The sequence below is a fragment of the Sinocyclocheilus anshuiensis genome, unplaced genomic scaffold, assembly GCF_001515605.1.
Source record: "Sinocyclocheilus anshuiensis isolate Anshui unplaced genomic scaffold, SAMN03320099.WGS_v1.1 scaffold478, whole genome shotgun sequence".
NCBI classification, from domain to species: domain Eukaryota; kingdom Metazoa; phylum Chordata; class Actinopteri; order Cypriniformes; family Cyprinidae; genus Sinocyclocheilus; species Sinocyclocheilus anshuiensis.
The window spans coordinates 1,574,359-1,588,939 of record NW_015542376.1 but is presented as its reverse complement, the minus strand read 5'-3'; the positions used below and the strand labels follow the sequence as shown (position 1 = coordinate 1,588,939).

General features: G+C 37.0%; 1 protein-coding gene across 1 annotated transcript in view; it reads left to right on the top strand.

Moving 5' to 3' along the window:
* Positions 1-14,581, top strand: part of LOC107692300 (netrin receptor UNC5D-like) — a 231,266-nt gene that overhangs the window by 178,433 nt on the left and 38,252 nt on the right. Inside the window, exons 5-8 of the mRNA XM_016491285.1 lie at positions 6,908-7,088; positions 9,528-9,695; positions 11,685-11,849; positions 13,425-13,460. Of these exons, the coding sequence (XP_016346771.1) occupies positions 6,908-7,088; positions 9,528-9,695; positions 11,685-11,849; positions 13,425-13,460 (550 nt within the window). The remainder of the gene's footprint in view (positions 1-6,907; positions 7,089-9,527; positions 9,696-11,684; positions 11,850-13,424; positions 13,461-14,581) is intronic.

Here is a 14,581-nt window from a genome sequence, read left to right as displayed (position 1 = left end):
CTGTGTGAGATCACTACCATCCTGCTTTTGTGGGGGTGGGTAGGGGTGTTAAATAATTTGTTTTGTTTTGTTTTTTTCCCCATAGGTTTTTAACTTTCTAAAAGCTCTTTATTCCAAATATACTACAAGCTAGTCAGTGTATTCAGCAGGTGTAATGTATTCTAAGTTGCTTCAGAAGTATTGTAATTACTACTACGTACAACAATAAAACAGTGCATTGACATAAAAAAAAGGAAATTTACTTTGGGTACTTAAGTACTTTTAAAAGCAAGTACTTCTGTACTTTTACTTAAGTAAAAATCTGTCTTTACAACTTTTACTTGTAATGGAGTAATGTTTGACCAGCAGTATCTGTACTTTCACTCAAGTAATGGAGTTGAGTACTTCGTCCGCCTCTGGAATTTTGTGAGCATCAAAGAAGTGTTCTGAGAAACCACTCTCAGGTTCATCTCAGTGACTCCAAGTGTATAATATCAAACCTCCTACAGAGTTTTGTGACGGGCTTAGGAGGATATCCATGTGCTTATTGGAAATCAAACTGGCAATTGCTTCTCATAAACCCAGTGTCATATTATTATCATCCCCCACATTCTAGTGAGATGATAAGTGATACCGCTGCATCTGTCTCTCTGAGGCTGCTGACAGATTCCTTGTTTTTTTTGTTTTTGTTTTTTATGCCACTCCGTGTTCTTTGTAGTAGTTTCAGAACAAGCAATACTTAAACTAGGCCACCACATTTCAACATCAGCTTTGAAAAAAAAAAACATATCAACTCGTGCCATCTGTCATGTTGGAAACAGATCCAAAATGGCTGTATGGTGAGCTGCCGTCTGTGATCTGGAGGGAAGCAGCCGTGCACCATCACTACAGCTAATCAATAGTTACCAGAGCCAACATGGCGCTGCTGCTGAAAAGGATAGTCAGGCTTAGGCAATGTTTAAGACCGAGCCAAGATCCGGGTCCAGAGGTCTCTGTGCCAGAAGGGTTTGTCGCTGGAGATTACAGGTTGGCAGTTAAATGCTCCCTCTGTAATCATTGCTGCTCAAAGTCTAAAGGTCAAGCCAAAGAACTCTGCCACTGGTAGACATATGAGCCAAGATGGCTCCCCCATTGGCTGGCTGATACCATCTTTGGACGGGACACAAGTCTGGCTGAGACTGGAAATTGATCAAGAGCTCGGAGAGTGTTGGCAGGTCATGGCTGACAAGCCACCTCTATGCTTCACACGGGTTAATTATTTTGCTCTTGATTCTGGCAGTGAAATGTGAAAGCTTGATTAAATCGCTTGTATTTGAGTTTTTTTTTTCCTTTTCTTTTTTCTAAAGACATTTGCGAAAGGTCACAGGCTCGTAACAATTTTGTCATTGTTTATTCTGGCATATGTCATCCTTGTCGTTTGTTTATTCCCCGCTTGAATGGAAACCTGTTTAGAAAATATCATTTCCCTGGAGCTATAAGATCATCCCTGTTGAATAATGAACGTAACATAATTAAAACAATTACACCAACAAGGAAATGAAAGTGCGATATTAACTGTCAAAGTAAAGTTCATGCAGATTACTCACAGCTAAGATGAGAGAAAAAGGCTCTCAATAACTTTGAAAGACCAGACTGATCATTAAGCTCATATTAACTTCACAATCCTCATCCAGCGATGCAGTTAATCATGCAGTCTGATGAAGCAAAGTCATTTAAAGTGCTTAAAATGTAATTATTCAGCAATAAACATGGTACGGCCTGTGCTGTCAAGAGTAGGATGAGAAGGAAGGACACATCCGGACACATTCTACCCTCACATCCGAAATAGCGCAGTTGGATTTAGAAAGTTCATTTCTTTAATGTGATTCGGTGAAAGTCACCGTAACGTTCGTAAGGGGCCGCAGACTTGATTGAAGTAAAGTGATGCAAAGGGACTTTAATGAAACTGGAACTTAATTGAGTAGGATGGAACAAACCCGGACAAGACCTCCTTTTGTAATTGCCTTCTTGTCACTTTCACTCTCCGTCTAAATGAATGTAAATCTAAAGGGTGTTTTTTGCCCAGAATGACGATGTTATGAGGTGTTGTACCCATTTCAGGGCTAATTGGATTGACCTGTTAGGGATGTGCCATATTCAGTGTTGAGAATGAGCCTGTTTTTTTAGACATAACAACCCGGAAAGTTTGTCCATGTTGTTGGCCTCTGGAACGTCTCAACTTAACAGCATGATTAACTCCATTATGAAAATCCTTAACGGCGGCAAATGTCAGCAGTGTTTATTTTTACACTTACACAAAAATTTGTCTTAGTCAAGCTTTAGTATGTAGACTAGAATACTAGTATTACCTAGTATGTAACTTATTTCAAGTTTATCTGTGCATTCACATCATTGTCTGTGCAAAAGCTGGTATATTATGGGTTTGTTGTGGATGTTGCTGATTTATCTCATAATGTGGGTGTTTCGTCAATTTTGGGTTCTGTGGAACATAAAAAAAGATATTGTGAACAGTTTCAACTTTGACCAAATAATAAAAGGTAATGGGGTCCAAAACATCACTGGATCCTTTTGACATTCATTGCAAAATAAAAAAACATTTTTCATTTTCTTCTTTTTTGTTTCACAGAAAAAATAAAGCCATACAGGTTTGAGCAACATGAGGGCGAGTAAATGATATGTGAATAAATTATGTGAAATATGAAAATCTATAATAGAAATATGACTTATTACATTTTTAAAATTATGATCCAAAAAGAGAAATAATCATAAATCTTTTTATAACCATTTATTTTATTTTTCAACCATATTTATTGTTAGACATTTTTTTGAAAGGTTTTTTTGTTTTGTTTACAAAATGATTGGTTACCAAGGAGACAACAGTGTAGATGAAGAGCTTGAGATGAAATATGAAATGTGTGATGTAAATAAACACATCAAAGCAAATTGACATTATTTTCCAGTAATGCATGTATATTCACTCTTGGACATTGCCAAACGAATTAAATTAATAAGAGTGTGAAAAATGATCCGGAAGAGAGTTTATTTTCTGAAAGTACACAATGTCAAAAGTGGCCATATATGAAGAAGCACCTATACAGTATATAGGATGCATTTTAGTGAATTAATTAAAACACTGGTGAAGTGTTTCAGTTGAGTTAAGTTTTCAGCTTAAGCAGAACTTTTTTTCTGTTTTTTTTTTTCTGTTTCTATGAAGTTCTCAATACATTAACGTCCATCTTTAGAATGTGCTCTCAGATTTTATCTTTCAGATCCCCAGACAGTCCCGATGTCCTGTGGGCTCTCAAGGCTGTAATGTCCTTGGAAACTCCCTCAGGCCTGTATAACCAATGTAATGGTGGACTGTGCCTTCAAAGGATGTTTGGAAAGAGGTTCAGTTAGCATGACATCAGAATTTATCTGTATTGTCCTTTGAGGGTCTTAGTTGGTGGGCGTGGCATTGTGGTGATCCATGTTCATGGGGCTTTAATTGGAACAAATGTGCTAATTAAGCAAATTAGTTTCCTCTGTTCCCTGGCCGGAGGCTTATCACACCCATTTGAATCTGTCCCTCAATATTCATCTCCTCTCTCATCTCTCCATCTCCCAACAACCCAACGCTTCCCCCCCAGAGGCCCACAGCAGACCCAGAAACAGCCTGCGATTTGAATAACACACACACACACACACACACACACACACACACACACTTGAGAGGGAATTTCTCCTCAACAGACTCTTATAAGTGAGATGGAGGCACTGATAGAGGAAAAGCTTTAGATTAGGTCTCAGATAGGGAAATCATTTGAATGAAAATTAAAGCGTTTAAATAACAAATAATATGGATCCTTTTGAGAGGGTGTTTGGTTTAAAATACAGACTCTTTTTGGAGGGAATTTCCTGGGTAGAAAGGTATGTAAATTAATATTACTACTCAATAAACTCGTAAATGATTGTAGTAGGTTTTATCTTTTTTTTTGTTGATAATTATGCTCCTGTACACAGATGATCTTCTCCTGATATCTCCTAATAATCTTGATAATTAACTACTCAGTATAATCTTTTTTTTTTTCATTAACTCAACAGTTGTCAGTTGAGTAAACAAAAGGAACAAATCATGCTGCCATCTACAGACTATGTTCAATGTTCAACTATGAACAATAAAACATTTAAAATTTAATGAAAAGCCCCGTTTAATGTTCTCACTTCAATTTATATATGGCCTTGATGTCTTTCAGTCTTTGGCTTGTTTTGAGGTGCTTCAGTAACTTCATATTTTAGCTTAATTTGAAAGTCACTCTTTTCATCTGTTGCATTATTCACTAACAGTTTTTTTCCTCCCTATTGCAGATACATTCATCGGAAACAAAGACATCGTTCTAATTTGTTAGTTTACCAATTAAAGGGATATGAGACTCTTAACAGCAGCATTTATTTTTATACTTTTTTTATTTTTACAATTTTTCATAGATTAAAAAAAAATATATATATTTAATAAATGTTATTAATTTTATATTGTATGAAATTATGTAAATGTGCCAATGTAATAAATTAACACTTTGAAAACTGTAAGCAATTATCTGTTTAAACATTTATCAATCATATAATTATTTATCTGCACAAAAATTTAGGGTAATGAAGTAACTATTTTTAGTAGGTATTTGCTTTTATGAATTCATTTCATGTTATTAATTTCATGTTCATGAGGATAGTTCTCTGGCATGTGTGCAGTGTGTGTGTGTGTGTGTGTGTGTGTGTGTGTATCTAATATTGTATTTTTGATCAAATAACTGTAGCCTTATAAGCATAAGAGACTTTCAAAAAATAATCTTACCAACCCCATATATAAATATACTTCTGTTTCTGACAGGTCTGTGATGTTTTCCAGCTAGAGTGAATAAGCATTATGGAGTCAAAAGAGCAACATGGCTGGATTAGCTTTTGTGGTCCAACCATAAACACAGAAGGGAGGGAAATGAAGGAGAGGGGGAGAGAGTGAGAGAAAGAGAGGACAGATGCAGTCACTGGCGTTCTGGGAGCTCTGGACTGGAACGGAGAAAAGAGTGAAATTAAAAGCATATGATGAAAGAGTTCTCTCCGGCCATCACGAAGATGAGAAAGAGAGAGAGACATTTCTCACACATGACAATCTGATGGCTGATATATTGATTTTCCTCCCTTCATTATTCTTTAAGGCCTTAGAGAGGGAGTTGAGCAATTTTACTCGCCCCACGTGCGTGTTTTCTGCCGTGGTATTCAAGCGCAGAGGGTGAAAACTTTACACATAAACATAGATTCCCAAGGGGTGTGCTGTGTTTTTAATCTGCAAACGCGCAGTGACATAAATCAACCCGCGTCCCCGTGCCCTGACGACTGCCGCCCCTCTGGACCAACTTAGAACTAGCGGCTTGCAAACGATTGCAATTTGCACAACCAGCCATGCGAGGAGGCCGTGTCGTCATGCCATTGCTACATTTGTAAATCCTAATGAATCAGACTGTCAAACATCAGAGCTGAATAAATAACACTAGACTGGACTTGACCTTGCGGTCACCTCAAACTGGCATGCTGTCTTAAGATGAGCTGTGACCTGTGATCCAATCAAGGTGACGGGTTTGAACGCGACTATGCAGAGGACCTGAGAAAGCAACTGTCTGCTTTGAATTGCTATTTATCCGTCTGTGATAGGTCACACAGAGGTCATTGTGAAATGCTTGCTGTTGCATTGATACGGCTTTTGTCTTATTTGACAATGCATCTTGGATTTAATGACATTAACTCAAGTAGGCATGGGCCGATTACCGGTTTCAAGGTATACCGCGATTTGAAATTTTCACGGTTTCAAAGCTAATATTTTCCGTTATACCGTTCCTGTGGTATGCGCTGTTTTTCATGTCTCCTCAAAGACTGAAAGTGTATGAAAATATGAAGTCTGTAAACGCCCGTTAACAGAGGCCAGAGACGCTGAAGACGGACGCACAGAGAAAAATACTGGCAGATCACTGTACTGTAGCAGATCATGATGCACGAACTATTGGAAGAAAATCCTCAATATTGATTTGGGGGTTTATATGAATGTGTTTCTGAGGGGAACTGACTGCCTTCAGAAAAGTTTAGATGGTATTTTCTTTTAATCTCGTCTCTGTATAGTTCATATTAAAGCAGTGTTTCAACGCAGTGCTGCTTTGTTTACAGCAGTAACCAAGGAAACGTTTGGTGCAAGCGAGCGGTCAGTCACGTGTGTATAGGATGGCTTCCCCTGGAACTTACGCAATCGGCAACCGGCCGTTTTTTGTCTTATTGCAAGCAACTCATCTCTGTTCTGGAATTGCACAAACTGCGTTGCAATGCAATCGTTTTCCAAAATGTAATTTATGTGAAAATATGAAGTTTGTAAACGCCCGTTAACACAGGCCAGAGATGCTGAAGACGGACATACAGAGAAAAATACTGTAGTAGGCAGATCACTGTACTGTAGCAGATCATGATGCACAAACTATTGGTTATTTTTCTTCTTTTTAGGAAACAAATGAAAGAAAAATAAACATTCTACTGTTCCTAATATTCTGTATGTTGCTCAAAAACAAAATATATTGTGTTCAACGGAAAAAAGTTGAACACAATATGTGTCATTTAAAAATAACACATTTTAGAGCTGTAACGGCAATACCGTGATAACGTGAAACTGTGATATTTTTGCTTAAGGTTATCATACGGTCAAAATCTCATGCCGGCCCATGCCTAAACTCAACCTCTACAGCCTCCTCATGAAAATTGTAGATTGGTTCCAGGAGACGGGGCTGCTTTTTGCTTGTGGTCTTGCAGTTGCATTGCTGCTTGCTGGTTGAATTGATGGTAAACTTTCATTAAAACGTCTGGATTTACTCACAAAGGCTGATTTTAAGCTGTCAAATCTGCCTCTTTTTTCCAGGTTGAGTGGCTGAAGAATGAAGAGCTGGTGAGTTCTATTGAAGACATTAATATCGACACTCGAGCTGACCACAACTTGATCATCAATGAAGCAAGGCTGTCTGACTCTGGAAACTACACCTGCCTGGCCAGCAACATTGTTGCTAGGAGACGTAGTGCCACGGCAACAGTCATTGTGTTTGGTATGGAAACATGTTTTGAATATCATTATCATTAAAATATAATTTTGGTTACTATTTAGTACACTTTGCTCTAAAAGTTTTTTTTTCTGTGGCTCTGCAGTTTATATGAATCATCCACAACTGATTTGTTCAAAAACATTGATTCATTAAGGAACAAAACAAATGACTATATTAATGGGTGAGTCACTAAATCATTCATAACCAGTTTGTTCAGAAACACTTATTTATTCAGGAACAAAACAAGCGACTGTCTTTATAAGCATGTGATTATTATTGTTATTATTTACTAAAACAATTTGTTTTAAAAACACTGATTAATCATTCAATGACTCACTTATAAAAACTCAATATGAATCAACGTTTTAAATGAATCGTTTGAATGAATCATTGACTCATACAGACCTGACACTTGTTGCCACCTACGTCACAGTGTAATCTAAAACACTGAGTCATTCAGAAACAAAGCAAGTGTCTGTCTTTATGAATGAGTCATTAAATCATTCACAACTGATTGTTTAAAAACACTGATTCAGGAACAAAACAAGAGGCTGTCTTTATGATTGAGTCCTCGAATCATTCACTCAAATGAAACACTCACTCATAAAGGCAGTCAGTTGTATTGTTCCTGAATGAATCAGCATTTTTTAACGAATCAGTTAAATGAATGAATCACTGACTCACTCATTAAGGCTTGTAACCATCTACCCATGTAATGATTTAAACTCTAAAAAGAGTGACTGAAAAAAAATCCCTCATGCTTAGACTGACAGTCTGTCGGGAATGTGCAAACACAAACAAGCGGAGTGACACAAACAGTGAAAAATCCCAGTGATGCTGAATGTTTGAATAAGCAAAAGTATGAATGGGGTATGAGAGCTACAGATTCCTTAAATGCTATGGAAGGAAGCAATATTTTTCTCATCCTTTTGAGTGCAAGTGCCAGAAAAGTTACTGCAGATCACAATATGTGAAAGTTTGGCACGTTGCAGAATGGCGCTGCCCATCCATTTAGTCACCTACACCGACCTTCACTCTAACAGTTTACAAAAAATTATCACCAATAAATCACCATCCCGCCACGACCCATGACACAGCACCCACATTTTTCAAATCTCGAATAATTCATCAAGCGAGATGTAATGTAGAAATACACCGTTTCATCATTTCTTCAGACCTGTGTCTGCGTGAGGCCATCACTTAGACCCCCGGTTTGAGTTCGATTATCTATTTTTGTCAACACATATAATGAGTTAATGATTCTAACGCTCCCTGTGTGGCCAGCATTGCCACGGTTCAGGCTCCATTAGCCTAATTGACATGGTCTCCTAGTGTTTTATCCTCAATGTTTTGATGGTAAGGTAATATGGCGCACTCTCTCTCCCTCTGCATGGCTTCTGAGAGTCAGTCACAGATGAAGGCTAAAGCTGGCAGTTTCAGAGGCTTGATTAAACACACTGAAAAGCTTTGACATACGCTGTCAGAAGCAGGCAGCGCTGATTGAGCGCTAGCTGACTGATCCGCAATTAACGTTTAGTAGCTAGCGTAGCATCTACAATATAACATGACAGCACTGCTTAAGAGAAGGGAAATTAGCAAATGTTATATTTGGCTTACATCTAATTTTTAGAGGTAGTGCGTTGTACCCCCAATTGTGCAAAATCTGTGAAATTAATAAAGAATAAGAATATATGTTTTAGCAGTAGTTCAAAACAAAACCCTTTTATCATAATGAAACTGCCACTACTGGTTATTCTCAAATTTATCTGTCCTTCATTTGTCCGCTTCATGTATTAATTAATGAGAATCTATCTTAGTCATTTCTCAATAAGTCCTCAACGTGGCTGTTTGCGTGTGTCCGAGACATGTTTATGTAGTCCTGGTCAATATGGAATGGCATCTAATGTAATATCTTGTATAATCCAGTTTCAATCGCTTCCTTGTACCAATTAAAAGATCAAGTCATAAGTCGAGTTAATTAGATGGAGTATTTCGTAGAGCTGTGTGTGCTGCTTTTAGTCCTGTAGCATGCAAGTACACATAGATTGCAGAGACGTCTGTGAAGTTGCACACATCAGGAAAGCATCGATTCCATTTTGAGTCTCTTATTTGTGTGTAAACCTTTCATATACAGCCAATTCACACACAAAAGATAATCATAGATAATCACTGGCTTGTGAGCGGTAAGCGTGTGAGAGATTGATATTATGTCTATTTATTTTATTAAGAGATGTTGGAGTCCTCTTGCAGTTTTTGGTTCCAGAGCCTGCCTTACTGTATGTAGTTGTATGGGAAGTGAAACTCTCCAAATTGAATAATGTGGTGTGGATAAACAGTGTGTTCCAGTAGGCTGTACAGTATTGCAGATTTGAAACTCCTTTCAAAGAACGCAGTAAAGAACGAGGCCAATGTTAATCCACTCTTTTTTTCTCTCTGTTTCAGTGAATGGAGGATGGTCATCCTGGACGGACTGGTCAGAGTGTAATGTCCGCTGTGGGAGAGGAGTTCAGAAGCGGACACGGACCTGCACTAACCCCGCTCCACTTAATGGAGGGGCTTTCTGTGAAGGAATGTCCGTTCAGAAGAGCGCCTGCACGTCTCCGTGCCCAGGTTAGAGACTCAACAGTTAGCCTGTGAGTTGTGAGCTTGCAGTCTGAACTAAATGTGATGAGAGAGGAAGACCTGGGTATCTCAGAAACAAATCTGTTATCCTCAATGTATACAACTCAGTTAATCTAGTTTAATTTGTGAATAATATTATGAGTCTTATGTTTGGGGTTGGTACTTTTTTTTATAAATATAAGAGACTTTCAAAAATATAATATGTTCATCAAGATCAAAAATACAATAAAAACACTAATATTGTAAGATATTAAAATTTTTATATTTTAATATGTAATGTATTTCTGTGATGGCAAAGCTAAATTTTCAGCATCATTACTCCAGTCTTCAGTATCACATCCTTCAGAAATCATTCTAATATGCTGATACTCAAGTGACATTATTATGTATACTGAAAACAGTTGTGCCGCTTAATATTTTTTTGTAGAAACAGTGAAACATTTTTTCAGGATTCTTTAATGAATTGAAAGTTCAGTAGAACAGCATTATTTGAAATCGAAACCTTTTGTAACATTATTTATTAACATTAAATGTCTCTACTGTAACTATTGTTCAATTTAATGCATCCTTGCTGAATAAAAGTATCAATTTCTTAAAAAAAATAAAAATAAAATCAATCTTGTTGGCCCTAAACTTTTGAACAGGAATTTTTGAAACTGAATATTTGTACTTTTTCTAAGGAAAAAAATAATAAGTGAATCCTTACTTTTCATTTATACCTTTGAAAGGTTATATATTATTTCTTATCACAACATTATATATATATATATATATATACACATTTGCAATAATTTTTTACAATTTATTTATTTATATTATTATTATTATTGTTGTTTTTTCAATTCTAGACCAAATTAACATGCACCCATCAATACGGTTACATATTGTTACAGTAGCTCTCCTGGAAATTTGCCTGCACAAAATGTGCTCTTTCCTCTCCAGCTCTTTCTTGAAAACCCAGTGCATTTTGCCAGCAGATTCAACAGTCCGGGGCTGGTCAGTCAGGCAGCGTGAATATGTCTCACTGCTATGCCTTGTTAATTAAACATGCTTTCTGAACAAATTGATGGCTAATCCATCTCTCTGAGGAACGTAACAGTATGTGCTGCATTTTAATTGACCTCAGTGGCATAAGCCTCTTGAGTTTTACAGTTGATATGTGTCTGCGTTCTGTTAATGTGACACTGTCATTCTCACAGATTTCCTGTTTACTGTCTAAAGCGTAATACAATGCTCTTCGTAGCGAACAAAAGAGATGGAGCAAGACAGATAAATGGGTATGAAAGGAATTCAGAAAGACAGACAACTGAAAAAAAATGTGTGACTGTGACAGAGATTTGACAGTAAGAGAAAATCGGGATAACGAAATTCCATAAGTCTAGGGAATCAAGACGGACATATGAAAGGAGAAAGACTGAGGAGCAGAAAGAGAAACCTGATGGAGCGAGAGAAAAAAATCAGTCACCGGGTCCTTGGGTACTCTTACGCTGGCTAAATTTATGGTTTCATTGGAAGCACCAATCACATGGGAACCACTAGTCATGTTGGGGGAAAAGTTATCTGAGGAGGGCACGACGAAAAAAAAAACGTAATCTCGCTCTCCAGCCCAGCTCAATCCCAGTACCCCACTCAACAGAGACACAAAAACACGGCATTTGCATTTAGATTAGCCGCACAGGAAACACCAGCAGCCCATGGAATCGTTAGGGTAAAGGGGAAAGCCTGATGGAACAAGACAAAGGTAAATTGTCTTTTGCTTTTGTCAGAGACAAACCTTGAGAGGGAAAGTCCTGGAATTATAGGAACACCACCCACAGAAAGAGGAATCGAAATGAGTGACCATTCTGAGAGAGCGTTTATATCAGATACATAAGATTGTTCTGAGAGGAAGTGTGAATTCCAGTTTTTTAGTTGCAAACTCTCCATATGAAACTTTTTATGCGCTCTAATGAAAATGTGTGTCTTTGTGTGTGACAGTGGACGGTGGCTGGGCCAAGTGGACTATGTGGTCTGTGTGTAGTTCTGAATGTGAGAGGCAGCGCACTAGAGAGTGTACAGACCCGGAGCCAAAACACGGAGGCAGACTGTGTGATGGAGCCGCCCTGGACACGGACAACTGCACCGGAGACCTTTGTATTCAAGGTGGGAAATAGTCACCCACTGTATAACCGCTGTCATCATCATCACTATCATCTCCATCTTTGGCATCACTGCATTCATCACCAGAGTGTAGGCCAATCAGAACTGAATTGAGAATCCTTTTTTTAGAATTTAGTTTAAATTTGAAATTTGAAAAGTGAATTGGATGCAGAGTTGTAATTCAGATTTTAAATTAAGGAAGTAGAACTGAACTGGAATTCAGAGAAATTCATGACAAGTAACACAGTAAGTGTCATTCTTAACCAGAAAAAGGTGTGTCAGCACAATCTTTGCATTTTGACTTGAGGTTTGAAGGTTTAAAAACTTACAGACAAAAAGATTTGTCTGAAATATCGGATATAGAAATTTGTAGCAATGTGTACTATTATAAAACCAAATGTTTTATATGTATTAAACAGTATAAGTATTGATACATTTAAATAAATGTATTAATTTTTAATTTATTTAAAATGTAGTTTTAATTTATATTATAAATATTGTTTATATTTATTTACAAAATATAAGTTTATACATTTTAATAATAAATTAAAGAAATTAATAATAGCTTTTATACTGTATATACAGTGAAAAGTAAGTACCATCATTGTCATCACCATCATTACCACCAGGCTAACATATATTAAAATTATTAAAACAGTTAAATTAAAAAAAAAAGTTTTTCAATTTGACTTAAAGTTTCAGTGAAAACACTTACGGATGGTGTAATTCTTTCTAGTTTACATGACTCTGTGTGTGGTTGTAAAATGTATAAAGAGGCTCAGTATGCTGCTGATTTTCTGTTATACAGCTCATCCAACTTCCTCAGTGCAACACAGATGCAGAGCAGTAAAAATCATCTCACTTTTGTTTAGATCAGTGGAGACAAGTGCTCTGTGGAAGGCTGTCAGTGCCTGAATGAAACCAGTCAGTCAAGCCCTCAGACGAGCAGCACTTGACAGGCCATTTTGTAATTCCTTGGGAGAGGCAGAAATCTTCTGTTTTAATCCTCCTCGCTCATCATCCTGACAGTTCTTTAATCAATCTTTCCTGCCTCCATCCCCTGAGGGGGAAGGGTGTACACCTCGCCATCCTCTGCAGATGAGTCTAAAGCCCAACGGTGATAGACATCCCTATCAGAGACCAATTTCCTACACCTAATGCGGACACACACAACCACACACACTAATGCACCTGTAACGTTCTTTCTCTGTGAGAGTGGTAATTTTTTGTAAAAGATTTGAGAGCGATTCCAGATTACATGCCTGTCATTGACCATCATACATATGTAGATCTGTGTTTAGACAGCTTGATTCAGTGCCGTATTTTATTTACCTCCTACATAATTCTCAAAATTAGTTTTTTTTTTTTTTTAAAGCATGGAGGATTTCTAGGGTTTCTTCTCGCTTTCTGCAATGGTGCAGCTTTGATCAGCTCATGCTTTGTCACACCAAATGGGCTTTTTTATATCTTTTTTTATATATTTTTACAACTTCCAAATATGCCTTAGAGCGCTGTTTGTGCATCTGAAAATTGCAGCGTTTGTGCATCTCACAGCATGTTATACATGTCTTTTTGCAGACAGGAAGCTGCTCCATGATGTGAAAGTTCCACAAGGTGAGTCACTGCCGCTTCACCTTTCATCTGTGTTTCTTTGATTTTTCACTTTGATTTTTTTAAAACTTCAGTTTCATAAATTCATTTACGTGCATTGCATTGCATTGCATTACTTTTGAATATGCTCAAAGGTATATGAAGCATGATGTAATAACGCCACATTGCATCACAATCATCCATCTTCATATGATCGCTCTGTTCACGGTGTCTGTATAATTAACCCCTTTTACTGTTATCATCATTCTGAGTCACGCTCGACAAACAACCTTATTGCAACCTTTACATAAGCTCATTTCCACACTGACATTGTTTAACATTGGGTTTCCAGTGAATCATCATCATCCAGGACGCCATTTGAAACAACCTGGAAAACCAATTAAGTTGATGACATTTTAAAGACAGCTTTCAGAGTGCTGACTCAATGACTGAAACAGTGCCACATTAACTTGACAATGACTCAAAGCAAAGATTGAACGTCTTTGACAAGTTTTGCTTGAGGAACGTCAGTGCCCCCATCATGATTATAACATAGTCAAACATAGCTCAGTAAACATAACCTTTTACTATTTGTTTATTTATTCAAAAGTTTGGGGTAAGTAAGATTTAATAAATGTTTTCGAAAGAAGTCTCTTATGTATGGAAGTCTGTTTCTGCCATGGAATAAAACATGTAAAAATATATAATTGCGACTTTTTTTCTTGCAATTCTGAGAAGAAGAAAAAAATCATAATTGCAAGATATAAACTCGTGAATTCTAACATTTTCTAACAATTTCGAGTTATCTCGCAATTATGACTTTTTTCTCAGAATTCTGACTTTGCATCTTGCAATTCTTTTTGTTTGTTTGCATGTTTGTTTCCATCACAGAATAAAACACAAAAAGAGAGAAAAAAAGTCATAATTGTGAGATTAAAAGTTGCAATTATTTTTTATTTATTTTTTTGCAGAAACAGGCTTTCATACTTATGCTCACATTTATTTGATGAAGCATACAGTAAAAACAGTAATATTAGGAAATATCTTTACAATTGAAAAGGTGTGCTGCTTAATATTTTTGGGGGATCGATGATGCATTTTTTTTAGGATTCTTCAAAAGATCAGCATTATATATATATATATAT